This window comes from Kogia breviceps, chromosome 10 (genome assembly GCF_026419965.1).
Source record: "Kogia breviceps isolate mKogBre1 chromosome 10, mKogBre1 haplotype 1, whole genome shotgun sequence".
In the NCBI taxonomy this organism is placed as follows: Eukaryota; Metazoa; Chordata; class Mammalia; order Artiodactyla; family Physeteridae; genus Kogia; species Kogia breviceps.
The window spans coordinates 53,816,237-53,838,654 of NC_081319.1; the positions used below are offsets into that span (position 1 = coordinate 53,816,237).

General features: G+C 36.5%; 1 protein-coding gene across 3 annotated transcripts in view; it reads right to left on the reverse strand.

The window, feature by feature from the left end:
• The window catches only part of STT3B (STT3 oligosaccharyltransferase complex catalytic subunit B), a 104,594-nt gene that overhangs the window by 33,683 nt on the left and 48,493 nt on the right, over positions 1–22,418 (reverse strand). For all 3 annotated transcript variants that reach the window (XM_067005853.1, XM_059077324.2, XM_067005854.1), the window contains exons 2-3: positions 17,655–17,763; positions 14,187–14,474 (exon numbers count right to left, since the gene is read on the reverse strand). In XM_067005853.1, coding sequence (XP_066861954.1) covers positions 14,187–14,474; positions 17,655–17,763 — 397 coding nt within the window. The remainder of the gene's footprint in view (positions 1–14,186; positions 14,475–17,654; positions 17,764–22,418) is intronic.

Consider the following 22,418-nt stretch of genomic DNA (forward strand, 5'->3'; position numbering starts at 1 on the left):
GAATATGATACTCATGGGCCTTCCCTGAGGAGTCCAATTAGAAGAATACCTTCATCCAACTGAGAGATATCATGTATTAAAAATGTATAAATAACATTAATATGTGAAATACTATGTACTAGTATATAGTATAAAATATATTACATACTTAATAACATGTATTACATGTTACTATATAACAAAAGCCATATATGAAAAACCCACAGCAAACATATTCAATTGTGAAAGACTGAAGTTTTTCCTCTACGATCAGGAACAAGACAAGGATGCCTACTTTCACCACCTCTATTCAACACAGTACTTAAAGTTCTAGCCAGAGCAATTAGGCAAGAAAAACAAATAAAAGGCATCCAAATTGGAAAGGAAGAAGTAACATCACCCCCGTTCGCAGATATGATCTCATAGGGAGAAAGCACTAGACTCTACATACACAAAAAACTGTTAGAGCTAATAAATGAACTCAGCAAAACAGCAAGACAGAAAGTCAACACACAAAAATCAGTTGCATTTCTATACTCTAACAATGAACAATGCAAAAAGGAAATTACAAAAAAATTTCCAATAGCATCAAAAAGAATAAAATACAACTTAACTAATGAAGTAAAAGACTTGTATGATGAAAACTATAAAACATTGTTTAAAGAAAACATAAATAAATGGAAACATCTCATGGTCATTCATGGACTGGAGGATGACAATACTACCCAAAGTTATCTACAGAGTCAATGCAATCCATATCAAAATCCAATGATTTTTTTTCTTTGCAGAAGTAAAAAACCCACCCTAAAATTCATATGGAATCTCAAGGGACCCCTAATAGCCAAAAGAATCCCGAAAAGAACAACAAAGACAGAGGACAAACACTTCTTGATTTTAAAACTTACTACAAAGCTAAAGTAATCAAACAATGTGGTGCTGGCATAGAGACATACATATAATACATACAGACCAATGGAACAAAATAAAGAACCCAGAAATAAACCTTTGCGTACATGGGCCAGTGATTTTCAATAAGGGTGCCAAGTCCTCTCAATGGGGAAAGGACAGTCCCTTCAGCAAACAGTGCTGGGGAAACTAGATATCAATGTGCAAAATAATGAAGTTGGACCCTTACCTAACAGCATATACAAAAACTAACTCAAATACACCTAAATGTTAGACCTAAAACTATAAAACTCTTAGAAGAAAACACAGGGCAAAAGCTTCATGCCATTAGATTAGATATGACACCAAAGGCATAGCAATAAAAGAAAAAATAGACAAATTGGACTTCATGAAAAATTAAAAATTTTGTGACTCAAAGAAAGTATTAACATAGTGAAAAAGGCAATCCATAGAATGGGAGAAAACATTTGCAAGTCATGTATCTTATAAAGGATTACTATTGAGAACATATTGAGAACTCCTAAAACTCATCAACCAAAAACCAAAAAATCCAATTCAAAACTGGGCAAGGGACTTGAGTAAACATTTCTCCAAAGATATACAAATGGCCATTAACCACATGAAAAAATGCTCAACCTCACTGATCATTAGAGAAATGCAAATCAAAACTACAATGAGCTATCACCTCAAACCTGTTAAGATGGCTTACTATCCAAAACAAACAAGTGTTGATGCAGATGTGAAGAAATTAGAACCCTTGTGTACTGCTAATAGTAATGTAAAATAGTACAGCTGCTACAGAAAACAATATGGTGGTTCCTCAAAAAATTAAAAATAGAATTACCACATGATCTGGCAATTTCACTTCTGGATATATATCCCAAAGAACTGAAAGCAAGGTCTTTAAGAGATATCTGTATACCTATGTTCATAGCAACATACTCGTAATAGCTAAAGCATAGAAGCAACCAAAGTGTCCATCAACGAATGAATGGGTAAACAAAAGGTGGTATATAAATACAATGGAACATTATTTCAGCCTTAAAAAAGGAAGGAAATTCTGACATATGCCACAGCATGGATGAACCTTGAGGACATTACTCTAAGTGAAATAAGCCAGTCACAAAAAGACAAAAACTGTATGATTCCACTTACATGAAATACTTAGAGCTGTCAAAATCATAGAGACAGAAAGTAGAATGGTGGTTGTCAGGGGCTGGGGAAAGTTAAAATGGGGGGTTATTGTTTAATGGATACAGTTTCAAGTTTTACAAGATGAAAAACTATGGAGATGGATGGTGGTGGTGATTGCACAACATTATGATCTATTTGACACCACTGGTCTCTACACTTACAAATAGTTAAGATGGTAAATTTTATGTTACGTATTTTATCAAAATTAAAAAAACACAAAAAAAACAAAAGCAACAACCATGAGATACTACTTCATACCAACAGGCAAGTAAAACAAAAAAACTAGAAAAAAAAGTATTGGCAAGGATTAGGAGAAATTAAAACCCTCATACATTGCCAGTGGAAATGTAAAATGGGGAAACCACTATGGGAAACAGTCTGGCAGTTCCCCAAAAAGTTAATCACAAAGTTATCATGTCAACCAATAATTCTACTCTTAGGTATATATGGAAGAGAAATAAAAATATATGTCCACATAAAAACTTGTACACAAATGTCATTAGCAGCATTATTCATAATAGTCAATGTCATCAACTAATGGTGGATTTTAAAAATGTGGTATTATCCATACAATGGATTATTCAGCCATAAAAAGGAAGTACTGATACATGTCAAAAATATGAATGATTATGCTAAGGGAATGAAGCCATACATAAAAGGTCATATATTTTAAATGTGGGTTTTATTTACATGAAATGTCCAGAATAGGTAAGTCTTCAAACAGAAATTAAATTAATGGAGGAAAGACGGATTTGGGAGGTACAAGGTTTCTTTAGGTGGTGATAAAATGTTCTGTAGGTACACAGAGGATACTAAAAACCACTGAACTGTATGCTTTAAAATGGTTGAAATAGTGAATTTATGTTATATGAATTTTGTCTCAATTTCTTAAAGTGAAATTTTTTAAAAAGTTGAAAGGTAATTAACATGCCAGTTAAGGCACTCCTGCAATGATTCAGACTCATGCTATGTTAAAAGAATATAAAGAATAAAAAAAACTATATACACAATACCACTTTTGCATTTCATAAAAGCATACAAAATTTTAAAAATATGACAAAATGCAAATGTAGTAACATCTGGGTGATGGCTTCTTTACATTAGTTTTCTATGTTTCTAAATTTCCAACATAGAGAATATATTATTTTAAAAATTTATTACAAAATGTTTCAAACATACAGAAGAGTACAGAATAACAGCCATCCAGACTTCCAAATGCAAATACATCATATATTTGCTTTGGATGATTTTATTTAAAAAAAATTTTTTTTTTTTTTTACTGACATAGTTGAATCTCCCTTCATACTTTCTTCCTCAATATCACCCACCCATACTCAGGAGTAACCACTATCACAGCTGGTATATATATGGATAAATGCCTTATTTTTATACTTTCATTATAAATAGGTATAGACAAACTACACAATATGGTTTATACTATTTAAAATTACTGTATGTATTCTACCTCAACTTATTTTTCCATTTGGCATTATACTGTCAAGCTCCATCCATTCATATATATTGTCAAGATATATACTTAATATGTAATTTAAATACTAAGTATTAGTTAAAAGACCTCAAAAGGATGTTCCAAATTTTAAGGGTTTTTCTCAGTTGTTTTTAAACATTTTTTGGTGAATACAGCAGCATCCTGCTGCTTGTCATCATCTTCATCACCATGGGTGCTTTTCTTTCTTCTCTCTTAAACTCAAGATCAAGCAACTGTTTATGTTGATTGACTGCAACAATTCTCCTCTGAAATTCCTTGCCAAAGCAAAAATATCCACAAGCTAAGGAGCTTTAAAAGATGTAAAGTACAAAAGAGAAAAATAATGCTACCATTCACCTAGCTACCTAAAAATATATGAGTATTCATATGTAAAAATTTGGAGCAATTTCCAACATTGAAAAAGTATGAACATAGGCTAAAATAATAAAGAAGAAAACAATTAAATATATGCAAGGTTTAACTTGAAGCTAGTACTAAGGAGCATCCTTTTCCTTGCAGGAAAAACATTAAGTTTAGATAGTTTAGCAATAAACAGACTTCTGGTTTCTGGTTCTACATGTAAGGAGCTTGGACATCACCACTCAGTCCTAACAAGTAAAAAGCTGAACAGACTGAAAAATCAACAACTCTTCCTGGATCTGTGAGTGAGGGAAAGACACAGGACAAACTGCTGCTCTCTACAATGGAGAGACACACATGCAGAAATCAATACTGCAAATAACTGGGGGCAGGGAGGTGGGTAGGAAAACCTAAGTCTCAGTGTGGAGACTTAAAAACTCCAGGGTGGGGCCACAACTCATATGGTGGTCCCCACAATTATGCTGGATTTGCCTTGAGGATCTTAACCAGGTTCTCACAATAAATATACGGAAAAACAAAATCCCCTTGTTGCTTCTGGCACAGGGAGGGGAACAGGAACCATTTTGAAAAATGCAAAGGCATTCTGTTCTTAACAAGGCCTGTCCTCAGAAGAAACTATTAACCAGAGCCTGACCTGCTGTGGTGTTATTACAGCCTAACTGACCTGGGGAAGGGAAATACATAACTCCAGTCAGCTCTAGCCATCCTTTCCCACCTAAGCGGGGAAAGGAAATAAAAAAAAAACATTTGTAAAGTTCACAGTCCAACTTACTAAAAGACTTAGACCTAATCACAGGACTATACCTTACCTCCTGATTACTAAAGGCTTATTCACAGCAATTCCTTTTACCAAGTGTATCATGTCTGGCTATGAAGACAATATTGCAAGGCATACCAAAAGGCAAAAAAACACAATTTAAAGAAACAGAGGAAGCATCAGAACCAGATATGGCAAGGATTCTGAAAGTATCAGACCAGGAATTTAAAACTATGATTAATATGTTAGGAGTTCCAATGGATAAAGAAGATAGCAAGCAAGAATAAATGGGCAATGTAAGCAGAGAGCTGGAAATCCTAAGAACCAAAAACAAAACAAAACAAAAAAGAGGCTACAGACAAAATGAAGGATGCCTATGCTGAGTTTATGAATAGACTGGCCATGCCGAGGAAAGCATCTTTGAATTAGAGGCTATATCAATAGAAACCTCCAAAACTGAAAAGAAGGAAGACTAGAAAAAAAATAAAACAGAATCCAAGGACTGTGGAACAACAACAAAGGTGTAATATACATGTAATAGAAATACCAGAAGGAGAGGAGAAAAAGGAACAGAATATTTGAAATGATAATGACTGATAATTTCTCCCAATAAAGTCAGCCACCAAACTACACATGCAGAAAGCTCAAACACTAAGCAACAAATGCCAAAATAACCAACCACAAGTAGGCACACCTTTTTCAAACTACAGAAAATCAAAGATAAAGAAAAAAATCCTGAAAGAAGCCAGAGCAAAAGACACCTTGCCTATAGAAGGACAAGGATAAGGATTATATGACTTCTACTCAGAAATCATACAAGCAAGACAAAAACAGAGTGAAATATTTAAAGTACTGAGAGGGAAAAAAACACCAAACTAGAATTTTGTGCCCTGTGAAATTATCCTTCCAAGTTAAAGGAGAAATAAAGACTTTCTCAGACAAACAAAAATTGAGGGAATTTGTTGACAGATCTGCCTTACAATAAATGCTAAAAGTTCTTTAACAAGAAGGAAAATAACATAGATCAGGATCTTAGATCTACATGAAGAAAGGAAGAGCATCAAAGATGAAGTAAAGGTAAATTAAAAACTTATTTTTCTTATTCTTAATTGATCTAACAGATAAGTCTGTTGAAAATAATAATACCTACAATGTATTCTATTATGTATGCTCATATAAAAGTGAAATGAGTGACAGTTATGATACAAGGGACAAGAGGGAGGAATTAGGATTATTTTGTTATTATAAGGTACTCACTGCCTATAAAGTGATACAGGCAGACCTCAGAGATATTGTGGGTTTGGTTCCAGACCACTACAATACAGTGAATATTGCAGTAAAGCAAGTCACACGAATTTGTTTCCCAGGGAATATAAAAGCTATGTTTAAACTAAATTGTAGTCTATTAAGAGTACATTATGGGGCTTCCCTGGTGGCACAGCGGTTAAGAATCCACCTGCCAATGCAGGGGACACAGGTTCGAGCCCTGGTCCAGGGAGATCCCACATACCGCAGAGCAACTAAGCCCGCATGCCACAACTACTGGAGCCCATGCACCTAGAGCCCATGCTCCACAACAAGAGAAGCCACCGCAGTGAGAAGCCCCCGAAGAGTAGCCCCCACACACTGCAACTAGACGAAGCCTGTGTGCAGCAACAAAGACCCAAAGCAGCCAAAAATAAATAAATTTTTTAAAAGAGAGTACACTATGCTTTAAAAAGCCAACACATATACTTTAATTAAAGAGTACTTCATTGCTAAAAAATGCTAACTATCATCTGGGCCTTTAGTGAGTTGTAATCTTTTTGCAATAGTAACATCAAAGATCTCTGATCACAGATCACCATAACAAGTATAATAATGAAAAAGTTTGAAATATTGTGAGAAATACCAAAATGTGACAGAGGCACAGTGAGAAAATACTGTTGGATAAATGGCACTCACAGACTTGTTTGATGCAGGGTTGCCACAAACTTTCAATTTCTAAAAATGCAGTATCTGTGAAGTACAATAAAATGAGATATGCCTGTATAGTATTCTTTGAAAGTGAACTTGGATTAGCTGTAAATGTATGTTGCAAACTCTATGGCAACCGCTAAAAAGTTATAAAACAAAACATAACTAATATGCCAGAAAAATTGAACATATAAAATCCTCAGTTAAAACGACAAAAGGTAGAAAAAGAGTAGAGAACAAAAACAAAACAAAGAACTAAAGAGTTCCAAATAGAAGACAGTAACATATATGGTAAATATTAATCCAACTAATAAGTTATTTGAACGTCAATGGTCTAAATGCAGAAATTAAACAAATTGTCAAGGTGGATCAAAATCCAAGACCAACTATATATTATCTACAAGAAACCCACTTTAAATATAAAGATACATATAGTTTTAAAATAAATAGATCGCAAAAAATATACCATGCTAACACTAATCAAAAGAATGCAAGAATAGTAATATTAATCTCAGACAGAGCCGACCTCAAAGCAAAGAAGTGATCAGAGATAAACAAGGGCATTACACAATGACAAAAGGATTAATTCTCAAAGACGACATAATCCTTAAAGTGCATGTGCCTAACAACAAATTGTCAAACTACATGAGGAAAAACTGATAAGAGCAGCAGTGGGAGGGAGCTGTGAAGGAGGAAAGGTCTCCACACACTAGAAGCCCCTTCACCGGCGAGACTGCAGGTGGTAGAGGGGGAAGCTTCAGAGCCACGGAGAAGTGCAGTAGCAGGGGTGCGGAGGGCAAAGCAGAGAGATTCCCGCACAGAGGATTGGTGCAGACAAGCACTCACCAGCCCGAGAGGCTTGTCTGCTCACCCGCCAGGATGCGCAAGGGCTGGGAGCTGAGGCTCCGGCTTAGGTTGGAAGCCCGGAGAGGATTGGGGTTGGCTGCGTGAACACAGCGTGAAGGGGTTAGTGCACCACAGCTAGCCGGGAGGGAGTCCGGGAGGGAGTCCCGGGAAAAGTCTGGAGCTGCCGAAAAGAGACAAGAGAAAGTCTTTTCTTGCCTCTTTGCTTCCTGGTGCTTGAGGAGACGGGATGAAGCACACTGCTTAAAGGAGCTCCAGAAACGGGCGCGAGCCGCGGATATCAGCGCGGACCCCAGAGACGGGGGCATGAGACGCTAAGGCCGCTGCTGCAGCCACCAAGAAGCCTGTGTGCGAGCACAGGTCACTGTCCACACCTCCCCTCCCGGGAGCCTGTGCAGCCAGCCACTGCCAGGGTCCCGGGATTCAGGGACAACTTCCCCGGGAGAACGCACAGCCGTGCCTCAAGCTGGTGCAACGTCATGCTGTCCTCTGCCGCCGCAGGCTCACCCCGCAATCCGTGCCCCTCCCTCCCCACGCCCCGCCTGAGTGAGCCAGGGCGCCCAAGTCAGCTGCTCCTTTAACCCCATCCGGCCTGAGCGAAGAGGAGACACCCTCAGGCAACCTACACGCAGAGGTGGGGCCAAATCCAAAGCTGAACCCCTGGAGCTGCGCGAACAACAAAGAGAAAGGGAAATCTCTCCCAGCAGCTTCAGAAGCAGCTAATTAAAGCTCCACAATCAACTTGATATACCCTGCATCTGTGGAATACCTGAATAGACAACGAATCATCCCAAATTGAGGAGGTGGACTTTGGGAGCAAGATATATTATTTTTTTCCCTTTTTGTGAGTATGTGTACGCTTCTGTGTGAGATTTTGTATAGCTTTGCTTTCACCATTTGCCCTAGGGTTATAACTGCCCCCCCCTTTTTACTTAAAAATTTTTTTCCTCTTAATAATTTTTTATTTTAAAAACTTTATTTTATTTTACCCTACTTTATTTATCTTCTTTCTTTCTTTCCTCTTCCTCCCTCCCTCCCTTCCTTATATATTCTCCCTTTAATTCTGAGCCGTGCAAATTAAAGGCTCTTGGTGCTCCAGCCAGGTGTCAGGGCTGTGTCTGAGTTGGTAGAACGAACTTCAGGACACTGGTCCACAAGAGATCTCAGCTCCACGTAATATCAAACGGGGAAAATCTCCCAGAGATCTTCATCTCAACACCAACACCCAGCTTGACTCAACGACCAGCAAGCTACAGTGCTGGACACCCTATGCCAGAAAACTAGCAACATAGGAACAAGGCCCCATCCATTAGCAGAGAGGCTGCCTAAAATCATAATAAGGCCACAGACACCCCAAAACACACCACCAGATGTGGACCTGCCCACCAGAAAGACAAGATCTAGCCTCATCCACCAGAACACAGGCACTAGTCGCCTCCACCAGGAAACCTACTCAACCCACTGAACAAACCTTAGGCACTGGGGACAGACACGAAAAACAATGGGAACTACAAACCTGCAGCCTGCGAAAAGGATACCCCAAACACAGTAAGATAAGCAAAATGAAAAGACAGAAAAACACACAGCAGATGGAGGAGCAAGGTAAAAACACAGCAGACATAACAAATGAAGAGGAAATAGGCAGTCTACCTGAAAAAGAATTCAGAATGATAGTCAAGATGATCCAAAATCTTCAAAACAGAATAGACAAAATGCAAAAACATTTAACAAGGACCTAGAAGAACTAAAGAGGAAGCAAGCAATGATGAACAACACAATAAATGAAATTTAAAATACTCTAGATGGGATTAATAGCAGAATAACTGAGGCAGAAGAACAGATAAGTGACCTGGAAGATAAAATAGTGGAAATAACTACTGCAGAGCAGAAGAAAGAAAAAACAATGAAAAGAACTGAGGACAGTCTCAGAGACCTCTGGGACAACATTAAACGCACCAACATTCGAATTATAGGGGTCCCAGAAAAAGAAGAGAAAAAGAAAGGGACTGAGAAAATATTTGAAAATTTGAAATTTGAAAATTTCCCTAATATGGGAAAAGAAATAGTTAATTGAATCCAGGAAGCATAGAGAGTCCCATACAGGATAAACATAAGGAGAAACACACTGAGACACATATTAATAAAACTATCAAAAATTAAATACAAAAAAACCATATTAAAAGCAGCAAGGGAAAAACAATAAATAAAACACAAAGGAATCCCTATAAGGTTAACAGCTGATCTTTCAGCAGAAACTCTGCAAGCCAGAAGGGAGTGGCAGGACATACTTAAAGTGATGAAGGAGAAAAACCTACAACCACCATGACTCTACCCAGCAAGGATCTCATTCAGATTTGATGGAGAAATTAAAACCTTTACAGACAAGCAAAAGCTGAGAGTTCAGCACCACCAAACCAGCTTTACAACAAATGCTGAAGGAACTTTTCTAGGCAAAAAACACAAGAGAAGAAAAAGTCCTACAAGAACAACCTGAAACAATTAAGTAAATGGTAATAGGAACACACATATCAATAATTACCTTAAATGTAAATGGATTAAATGCTCCCACCAAAAGACACAGACTGGCTGAATGAATACAAAAACTAGACCCATATGTATGCTGTCTACAAGACACCCACTTCAGACCTAGGGACACATACAGACTGAAAGTGAGGGGATGGAAAAAGATATTCCATGCAAATGGAAATCAGAAGAAAGCTGGAGTAGCTATTCTCATATCAGACAAAATGGACTTTAAAATAAAGACTATTACAAGAAACAAAGAAGGACATTACATAATGATCAAGAGATCGATCCGAGAAGAAGATATCACAATTGTAAATATTTATGCACCCAACATAGGAGCACCTCAATACATAAGGCAAATACTAACAGCCATAAAAGGGGAAATCGACAGTGACACAATCACAGTAGGGGACTTTAACACCCCACTTTCACCAATAGACACATCATCCAAAATGAAAATAAATAAGGAAACACAAGCTTTAAATGATACATTAAACAAAATGGACTGAATTGATATTTATAGGACATTCTATCCAAAAACAACAGAATACACATTTTTCTCAAGTGCTCATGGAACATTCTCCAGGATTGATCATATATTGGGTCACAAATCCAGCCTTGGTAAATTTAAGAAAACTGAAATCGTATCAAGTATCTTTTCCAAACACAACACTAGGAGACTAGATATCAATTACAGGAAAAGATCTGTAAAAAATACAAACACATGGAGGCTAAACAATACACTACTTAATAACGAAGTGATCACTGAAGAAATCAAAGAGGAAATCAAAAAATACCTAGAAACAAATGACAATGGAGACACGATGACCAAAACCCTATGGGATGCAGCAAAAGCAGTTCTAAGAGGGAAGTTTATAGCAATACAATCATACATTAAGAAACAGGAAGCATCTCGAATAAACAACTTAACTTTGCACCTAAAGCAATTAGAGAAGGAAGAACAAAAAAAACCCCAAATTTGGCAGAAGGAAAGAAATCATAAAGGTCAGATCAGAAATAAATGAAAAAGAAATGAAGGAAATAATAGCAAAGATCAATAAAACTAAAAGCTGGTTCCTTGAGAAGATAAACAAAATTGATAAACCATTAGCCAGACTCATCAAGAGAAAAAGGGAGAAGACTCAAATCAATAAAATTAGACATGAAAAAGGAGAAGTAACAACTGACACTGCAGAAATACAAAAGATTATTAGACATTACTACAAGAAACTGTATGCCAATAAAATGGACAACCTGGAAGAAATGGACAAATTCTTAGAAATGCACAAGCTGCCGAGGCTGAACCGGGAATAAATAGAAAATATGAACAGACCAATCACAAGCACTGAAATTGAAACTGTGATTAAAAATCTTCCAACAAACAAAAGCCCAGTACCAAATGGCTTCACAGGCGAATTCTATCAAACATTTAGAGAAGAGCTAACACCTATCCTTCTCAAACTCTTCCAAAAGATAGCAGAGGGAGGAACACTCCCAAACTCATTGTATGAGGCCACCATCACCCTGATACCAAAACCAGACAAAGATGTCGCAAAGAAAGAAAACTACAGGCCAATATCACTGTTGAACACAGATGCCAAAATCCTCAACAAAATACTAGCAAACACAATGCAACAGCACAGTAAAAGGATCATACACCATGATCAAGTGCGGTTTATTCCAGGAATGCAAGGATTCTTCAATATATGCAAATCAATCAACGTGATACACCATATTAACAAACAGAAGGATAAAAACCATATAATCATCTCAATAGATACAGAGAAAGCTTTTGACAAAATTCAACAACCACAGCCAACGTCATCCTCAATGGTGAAAAACTGAAACCATTTCCACTAAGATCAGGAACAAGACAAGGTTGCCCACTCTCACCACTATTATTCAACATAGTTTTGGAAGTTCTAGCCACAGCAATCAGAAAAGAAAAAGAATAAAAAGAATCCAAATCGGAAAAGAAGAAGTAAAGCTGTCACTGTTTGCAGATGACATGATACCATACATAGAGAATCCTAAAGATGCTACCACAAAACTACTAGAGCTAATCAATGAATGTGGTAAAGTAGCAGGATACAAAATTAATGCACAGATATCTCTGGCATTCTTATACACTAATGATTAAAAACCTGAGAGTGAAATTAAGAAAACATTCCCATTTACCATTGCAACAAAACGAATAAAATATCTAGGAATAAACCTACCTAAGGAGACAAAAGACCTGTATGCAGAAAATTATAAGACACCGATGAAAGCAATTAAAGATGATACAAATAGATGGAGAGATAAACCATGTTCTTGGATTGGAAGAATCAACATTGTGAAAATGACTCTACTACCCAAAGCAATCTACAGATTCAATGCAATCCCTATTAAACTACCACTGGCATTTCTCACAGAACTAGAACAAAAAATTTCACAATTTGTATGGAAACACAGAAGACCCCGAATAGCCAAAGCAATCTTGAGAACGAAAAATGGAGCTGGGGTAACCAGTCTCCCTGACTTCAGACTATAGTACAAAGCTACAGTAATCAAGACAGTATGGTACTGGCACAAAAACAGAAATATAGATCAATGTAACAGGATAGAAAGCCCAGAGATAAACCCACAGACATATGGTCACCTTATCTTTGACAATGGAGGCAATAATATACAGTGGAGAAAAAATAGCCTCTTCAATGAGTGGTGTTGGGAAAACTGGACAGGTACATGTAAAAGTATGAAATTAGAACACTCCCTAACACCATACACAAAAATAAACTCAAAATGGGTTAAAGATCTAAATCTAAGGCCAGACACTGTCAAACTCTTAGCGGAAAACATAGGCAGAACACTCTATGATAGGAATCACAGCAAGATCCTTTTTGACCCACCTCCTAGAGAAATGGAAATTTCCTAGAAAAATAAAACAAAAATAAACAAATGGAACCTAATGAAACTTAAAAGCTTTTGCACAGGAGGATACTATAAACAAGACAAAAAGACAACGCTCAGCATGGGAGAATAGTTGCAAATAAAGCAACTGACAAAGGATTAATCTCCAAAATTTACAAGCAACTCATGCAGTTCAATATCAAAAAAACAAACAACCCAATCCAAAAATGGGCAGAAGACCTAAATAGACATTTCTCCAAAGAAGATATACAGATGGCCAACAAACACATGAAAGAATGCTCAACATCACTAATCATTAGAGAAATGCAAATCAAAACTACAATGAGATATCATCTCACACTGGTCAGAATGGCCATCATCAAAAAATCTAGAAACAATAAATGCTGAGAGGGTGTGGGGAAAAGGGAACACTCTTGCACTCTTGGTGGGAATGTAAATTGATATAGCCACTATGGAGAACAGTATGGAGGTTCCTTAAAAAACTAAAAATAGAACTACCATACAAACCAGCAATCCCACTACTGAGCATATACCCTGAGATAACCATAATTCAAAAAGAGTTATGTACCACGATGTTCAATGCAGCTCTATTGACAATGGCCAGGACATGGAAGCAACCTAAGTGTCCATCAACAGATGAATGGATAAAGAAGATGTGGCACATATATACAATGGACTATTACTCAGCCATAAAAAGAAACGAAACTGAGTTATTTGTAGTGAGGTGGATGAACCTGGAGTCTGTCATACAGAGTGAAATAAGTCAGAAGGAGAAAAACAAATACTGTATCCTAACACATATATATGTAATCTAAGAAAAAAAAAATGTCAGGAAGAGCTTAGGGGTAGGTCGGGAATAAAACAGCGACCTACTGGAGCATGGCCTTGAGGATATGGGGAGGGGGAAGTGTAAGCTGTGATGAAGTGAGAGAGTGGCATGGACATATATACACTAACAGACGTAGGGTGGACACCTAGTCGGAAGCAGCCGCATGGCACAGGGAGATCAGCTAGGTGGTTTGTGACCACCTAGAGGGGTGGGATAGGGAGGGTGAGAGGGAGGGAGACGCAAGAGGGAAGTGATATGTGAACATATGTATATGTATAACTGATTCACTTTGTTGTAAACCAGAAACTAACACACCATTGTAAAGCAATTATACTCCAATAAAGATGTTAAAAAAAAAAAAAAAGGGTAACAAAACATTAAGTGTTACTTACCCACAAGTAATATGTGAACTGAAGTGCAAAAATAGCAATGCCTTCATTATCAAAGGATCCAGCTACTGACCGAGAAATGTAACCTGGTACAATAGCAATAAAACAAGCAGCTAAAAGTCCTGCTCCTTGGTTCCAAAGTTCTCTGGTAAGCAGGAAAGTAGATATAGATGTAAGGCCACTAAAAGTTGGTGCAAGGAACACACATACATCTCTTATGTGAACTGTTATGTTCAGTGTATTTAAAATCCAATGGATAAGGCCAGCTGTTATCATCAACCCTGGGTAAACCTAGGAAGAAAAAAAAAGGGCAATTTAATTACGTATAAAATGAGGTAGCTGAAAACACTAACATAACTCCTTTATTACTACATATTGTTTATAATAAGTTTGAGAATAAGCTCTTACAATAGTTTGCCTTCACACATTACAAAATTAAATATTCTTTTGGATTAGATACAAATAAAAATCTGATATTCACAGATACATATTTAAGCAAAAGAAGAAAGATCATATTGAATGCATGATTAAAAGTGAAGAGGTTTAACAATGAAAAACTAGGTAACTTCGTTGTTGATCCCACTAACTCTATCTTTTCACTATAAAACAGGGTCCTAATCTAACATATCCTTAAGTTTGGAGTTTTAACATGCTCCAAGATTGCCTATACTTGTGTTCAAGGGACTGAGAAAAGGACAGAAGATGAAAGAAAGTTATGTGTAATATTATTTAAGTGGTATTTATAAATGATTTTTCCCTTCTTTCAAAGTCAAGATTTGGAAAGTAAACAATTCTAGCTAGGAAAAGAAGGACTAGTGAGTTGGTGAATTCAGATATAATATTTTCAAACTCCTGGAAGGTTAGACCTTTTTATACTTCTTAAAATATTTAAAGGATAGAAAGGAAATAATAAACTAGAATAGGCCAGTTAACAGTTATATTTTTCACCCTCCCTCTGAAAGAGAACATGAAACATTAAGAGGATTCAAAGAACAAGAAATAGAACATTAATTCTGAGCTATTCTTCAGTGATTAAAATGTGTATTTATATTTCCATCCTTATCTAAATCCTAAAAGATTTTTTTCTTTCTCCATCACTGAAACTACAAAGAATGTTATAAATTTCCTTTCCTAGCTATCCTATTTAAACTTGCATACTCCCCATGGTCTTTAACCCAACTCCCTTGCTTTTTCTCCATAGCACTTATCACCATTTCACATACTATTTCTTTTACTTATTTATTGTCTATTAACTAAACACCCTCACAAGACTATAAGCTCCAGAATAGCAAGAAAAATTTCCCCAGCATCCAGAGAACAATGATTGGCGCAAAATGAATGCTCGATAGAATGTACAGAAGGAGAATGGGATAATGGAAGGGGGAAAAAGTATGGCAATCATCACCATTCTTAAAAATCAAAATTTTGTTCCATTTCATATACGATACCAGGCCTCAGTGTATGATTTTGTTAGCAATATTCAAAGAAAATGGAAATGAATTTGAAAATACTCTAAATATGGCAGACTGAACTGACATATGAAATACAGCCAAAATACGTAGAAGTACTAGATGAAAGGACCAAAAAACTCTAAACAAACAAATAAAACCACCCAACAACAAAAAAGGCATATTTAAGCTCAAAAGGAAGGGAACCCTCCAGGTTCCAAACATAAACAAGAAATTCAAACTAGGTACTGATGCCGTGGGAATCTAAAAGGAGAAAAAACAAAAACAAAGCAGGCTTGATATATAGGTACTTGAGATTGGGGGGTAGTTACCAATCACCACAAGGATCAAAGAAAAGGCCTAATTCCCAGCACAAAGCCAGGGCCCGTTTATGAAACTAGACTAGACAAATTCTACCCATCCATCAAGGGAAACAGTACGGAACTCTTGCCTTACTTCCAAAGCTTTGAATAGAAGCAAAACAAGAAATAAGAAACTCATTCATCACATGGGTGAATATGGGTTCCACATTTATAACAACTTCATGTATAAAAAACCTCAAGCTGAGAAATAACCTCTAAAAACTGTCCTAAAAGCAGTAAGACCTCTAAGGGCTCCAGCAAAGGCAAATGAGAAAGATTATTATAAGGATGATCCCAAATATCAAGACACCAGGAGTCACAGAAAACAAGCTTTCACTGAGGGTGAATTCAAGATAAAAATTTATAAACACACCAGGAAACAAACTATAGTAATCAAAGACTAGTACAAAGAAGTATATGATAGCATTCACCCCACAAGAAGTACAGATACAGTCATCTACCACATCTCGCACCATTCAATACCTTTCTAATTCACCCTAATTCATGACTATTCTCCTGTATCTTTATCTCTGTTTACATCAAAGATAAGAAGATGCCCAGATTATAAACACAACATTTGACTACCATGGAGAACATATTCCTTTCCAAATACAGAGGGAACATTTATAAAAGTTGGCTATTATCTTGGGCCACAAATCATGTCTCAATAAATTTCAAAGGATTAAAATTACAGAATTTGTTCTCTAACCATAATATATTGTAAGTATAAAGCAAAAAAAAAAAAAAAACTAGGAAATTCTATTATGTTTAAAAGTTAAATACAACCCCAAGTAACCCATGAATCAGGGCAAATTATAGTGGAAATTAAAATACACTTTGACCTGAACAATAATGAAAATACTACATATCAAAACTTATGCAATGTAGTTAAAAGTGATTATTGGGAAATTTAAAGCTTCAAAATGAATACATTAATAACAAAGAAGTGTTGAAAATTACTAAGCAAACTGTATCAGGAAGACAGATAAAAACATCAAAACAACCTCAAGAAAGTGGGAGGAAGGAAATAAATGGAAATTAACATAAGAGAAGGCAAATATTTAATAATCAACAGTTTCTTTGGGTTAAGAAATCTACTAAAATTGATAAACCTCTGACAAAACTGATCCAGAAAAAAATACTACACATATATATTGCCCAAACAGGTGTTTTGTCTTTCATTTTCTCTTCAGCATTCTCCTTACATCCCAAATCCTAAAACTGTTTTCTCTTATATCATCTTCTGGACATTATAATTCCCCATGAATTATGATCAATACTCAATTACCTCGAGTAACTGGGACCTGGAAAATTAGAATTATCTGATTCTTCTACACTTCTATTTCCTTCCAAAATTTTTTTTCAATAAAGTTGTTATAGAACAAAACAAAAACATACAAATAACCTGAACTTAAATGTGTGACAAGAGATCCACTTGTCAGAAATAGTGGCTAGTATGAGGTAACCCAAAAATAGGTTGGGGGGTGAGAGTGGGAAGAAGAGTGTCAAGAAAAGAGACTTAGCAAGTTAAATACTAATCAGCCACAAAAAAATGTGTTAGTTAACTATACAAAGCTTTCAAGAATTGCCACCACCTTAGTGATTTACTCAAATAACTGCAAAATTTTAAGATTAACATAAATAACTGTAAATATACTTACAGTGCCACCGACTATTCTTCCTAGTGGATACCATGCTCTTTCATCAAACCAATTTAAAAATTCATAGAACCCATGAGATGCAAGATGATGTGTTGATCTATAATTAAACCTAGAGAAAACAGGGAAAAAAGAAACGTTATAAAACTTTACTAGAAAAAAATAGCTCTATCTTTCTAATATTATACTTTATATTTAACTCTTTATATATAGCTCTATGGCTACATAAATACATCTTTTATAACAATTTTCCTTAAACCTAAGTAACACATTATTTTCCAAGAAATAGGCTAATACCTCTAAATATAACTAAAAACAAAGTCTCCCCCCCAAAAAAAAAACCCACAACTCTACCAAACTAGTAATGCTCAAATTAACATTTGGCCATTGCCTGGGGTACAGATGGTAGACAGCTATGCATTTGAATGTTTAAAAAGTGAGGGTACATACAATTTACCAAATGGTCAAAGAAGTCAATGACTCTCAAAAGATTAAAAAACACTGACAGAAAATAGCATCAAAATGAAGGATGCACATTCAACATAATTGTCTCCAATCCTATAAGCCTAAAAATTACCGAAATAAAGAATAAGTTATAATAGCACTAAAACCATGGGAGATGAACTGTAACAGTACTTTAAAACAAGAACATGACCTTAACAAATGAGAAATTTCATTAATGAAAGACAAAAAACTAAATGAGAAGAAATGAGATGGAAGAAGCCACAGCCCAAACTGCAACCAGAAGTAAACTGCAAACCCATGGTATGTGTGTGTGTTGGGGGGGTGGGGGAATGGGAGGAGTTTCCAGGATGTTCCATGTTTAGTATAAAGTTGTTATGGGGCAGGGGGGCAAGAAAAAATCCTGCAGCAACCCTCAGGGTAATGAGCATTAGGAACAGCTAGGCAGGTGGGTCTCCTTGCCCTACCAATGCCAAGCAAGGAAGTGGGCCTCAAAGGTATCTGCAATACACGTAGACAAGTGATTTAAAAAGTGGAATAGTGCTTGACAGAAAGATGAATAGGAAATCCTCATATCCAAATTCAGCTTGATATATCCTTCCCAATAGTAAGCCATGACTCTCCCTCCCATAATCACTAGATACAAACACTGTAGTATTTGTAGACAGACTTGATCAAATACAAAAATAAGCACACATCCAAAAACCAAACACTTAAGAAAAGTAGACAATATGAAATCTAAGCATCAAAATCAATGAGTGGAAGAATACCATAGAAAACAGAAATAGGAATATCTTCAGAAATAAGACAAGCCACAGCAGCCTGAAAGGAAGCATATCCTAGAGGTTAAGACTACGAGTGTTAGAATCATACTGCCTGGGTTTGAATATCTTAGTTCCATACTTATTTGCTATGTGACCTTGGTTGGGCAAATGACTCATGGTCTCTCTGTGCTTCAGTTTTTTCGTCTGTAAAAAAGGGATAACAATATTACCTATGTCAATAAGGTGGCTATGATAAGTAAAAAATACAATGTCTCTAAAGCACTCAGAGGCTACTGCTACTATTACTGTGAAATAAAGATCTATGATAAAAGCACTATTTAAGTTTTTGAATGTCAAATGACTGTTAAGATAAACAAAATAAAGGATGGGCTAAATAGTAAAAAGGTTAAAGATGCAAAGCAAATTAGTAACAAGACAAAATATTCTGATGGGTGGCATTAGAAAGATGGTGCAGTAGGAGACAACAGCCTTCATACCCCCAACAAAAAATAAGAAATAGATAGCCATCTGTGAAGGAAAATATCCCCAGGAGGCTCATGCAGAACTGAGATCCTACAGCAGCACAATGAAGCAAAAAATGGAGAGCAACCACACAGAAGGATCACTAGGGAGACAGGCTTAGCTGAGACATCTAGAGACAGCCAGGAACAAAGAAGGGTAGAGGCTATCAGTATCAGCCATGTGGTAGGACCACTGCAGTGCCCAGTGTGGTTTGCTCTGTGGAGGACCTAGGCAGGCTCTTCAACTGAGGACAACAGCACCCATGACAGCTTTCACAAAGGAGGACCCCGTAAGTATTCATCAGGACAAACTCCAGTGGCCTGCTCTGCAGAGGACAGCAGCAACTTTCACCAAAAGCCATCACTGCCACAGGGCCCCTGGAGAGGGAGACATTGCTCTGTCCTCAGCAAGAAAGAGCTACTGCTGTGCTGCCCCAGGACCAGGGCTGCCACAACCCCCTAATCCCACAAATGCTCTGGACTCCAGAACCACTGTTGCTCTGTAAGTGTTTACACTTCAGACTCCAGTTCTACAGCTGCTTTGTGTGTGCCTGAGCTCCAGACCCCAGATCCATGGCTACTCCATGGGCACTCATCAGTATGACCATGATTAAGAGGACACCTGTGAGCTGGACCTGGTGCCAAGAGAGATCCCGTTGGCCACAACAACTCCCTGTGGAAAAAAAAGAGACCAGAAGGTCCCCAACAGCCCTTAACAGCCCTGTGGACATCGCTGCCTTGGCCATTGAGGACCCCTGCAATCTTCACTAACACTGACCTCAGCTGTTCGAGCTGCACGAAGACTACACCCCCTGGATCTTCCCCAGAGTAAGAACTGCCACAGCCTATTCAGCTGGCACCCTCACACTTACCACAGGTAAAGGTCTTTCCTGACCAAAACCACTCCATCAAATGGGGAGGCATAAATGCAAGGCTACAACAAAAGTGAAAAAAATCAAGGAAACATGACACCACCAAAGGGACACAATTATTTTCTAGTAACTGACCACAAAGAAACAGATCTATGAACTGCTTGACAAAGATTTCAAAGTAATTGTTTTAAAGAAGCTCAGCAAGCTACAAGAGAACCCAGAAAGACTACTCAACAAATCAGGAAAACAATACATGATCAAAATACGAAATCCAAAAGAGAGACAGAAATTATGTGTGTGTGTGTGTGTGTATATATATATATATATATATATATAAATAAAACCAAAGAGAATACTGGAGCTGATAAATACAAGGAATAAAATGAAAAAAAAAAAAAAAACAGCAGAGAATATCATGAACAAGCAGAAGAAAGAATCTGAGAACCAGAAGACAGGTTACTTGAAATTATCAGGGCAGAGGGGGAAAAAAAAGTGAAAAATAGCCTACATTAACTATGCTTCAAGGGTAATGATGGCTGCATTATGAGAGTTCTAGAAGGAGAGAAAGGGGTAGAAAGCTTGTTTAAATAAAAAATGGCTAAAAACTTTCCAAATCTGGGGAGAGAAATTGACAGTCATCCAGGCATGTGACGTTCATAGGTACCAATACATATTCAACCCATACAGGACTCCACTGAGAGACATTATAATAAAACAGTCAAAAATCAAAGACAAAGAGAGAATTTTGAAAGCAAGAGTAAAAAACTTATACATGGGACCCACATAAGGCTATCAGCAGATTTCTCAGCAGAAACCTTGCACCAGAATAGCATATATATAGTCAAAGTGCTTGAAAAAAAAAAAAGCCAACCGAGAATATTCAGCAAAGCTGTCCTTCATAAAGACATTCCCAAAAAACAAACACTGAAGGAGTTCATCACTACCACACCTGCCTTATAAGAAATGCTAAAGGGAGTTCTTCAAGCTAGCATGAAAGGGCAATAATTCGTAACATAAAAACATATAACAGTATAAAACTCACTAGTAAGATAAGTATGTAATCAAATTCAGAAGATTCTACTATTGTAATGGTGTATAAATCACTTAACTAGTATAAAGGTTGAAAGACAAAAATAAAAATATCTATAGCTACAATAATTTGTTATATACACAACATAAAAAGATTATGACATCTACAACATAATTGAAGGGGGTGTGCAAAAGAATAGAGATTTTGCATGCAACTGAATCAACTTATTAGCTTAAAGTTGACTGTTAAAATCATAAAATGTTTTATGTAAACCTCAGGGTAGCCACAAAGCTAAAACCTATAGTAGACATAAAAAGATAAAGAGAAAAGAATCAAAGAATACTGCTAAGGAAAACTATCAAATCACAAAGGAAGGCAGCACAAGAAGAAAGGAACAAAGGAACTAGAAAACAATTAACAAGATGGCAGTCGTTAAGTTTTTATCAGTAATCACTTTGAATGTAAATGGATTAAATTCTCCAATCAAAAGACATAGAGTGGGTAAATATATTAAAAACACAAGACTCAAACATATGCTAACAGAAACTCACTTCAGCTTTAAGGATACACATAGGCTGAGAGTGGACAGATGGAAAAAAAATTCTATGCAAACATAAAGCAGAAGAGAGCAAGAATGGTTATACTTTTATCCAACAAAATAAACTATAAATCAAAAATTTTAACAGAGACAAAAGGTCATTCATTATAGAATGATAAATTGATCAACTGATCAAGAGTATATAACAATTGAAATAGATAGCAATGCAATAATAGTAGCAGGCTTTAATACCCTACTTTCAATGAATAGATCAGAAAGAGAGAGTACGAATAAGGAAATATTGGACTTGAACTACACTTTAAACCAAATGGATCTAACAGAGAACATTCCATCTAACAGCAGAGCACACATTCTTCTTAAGTACATACAGAATATGCTCCAGGATAGATCACATATTAGGTCACAAAACAGGTCTTAACAAACTTAAGACAGAAATTATACCAAATATCTTTTCTGACCATAATGATATAAAATTAGAAATGAGTAAGAAAGCTAGACAATTCACAAATATGTGGAAATTGAACAGTATTCTCCTGAACAATCAGTGGGTCAAAGAAAC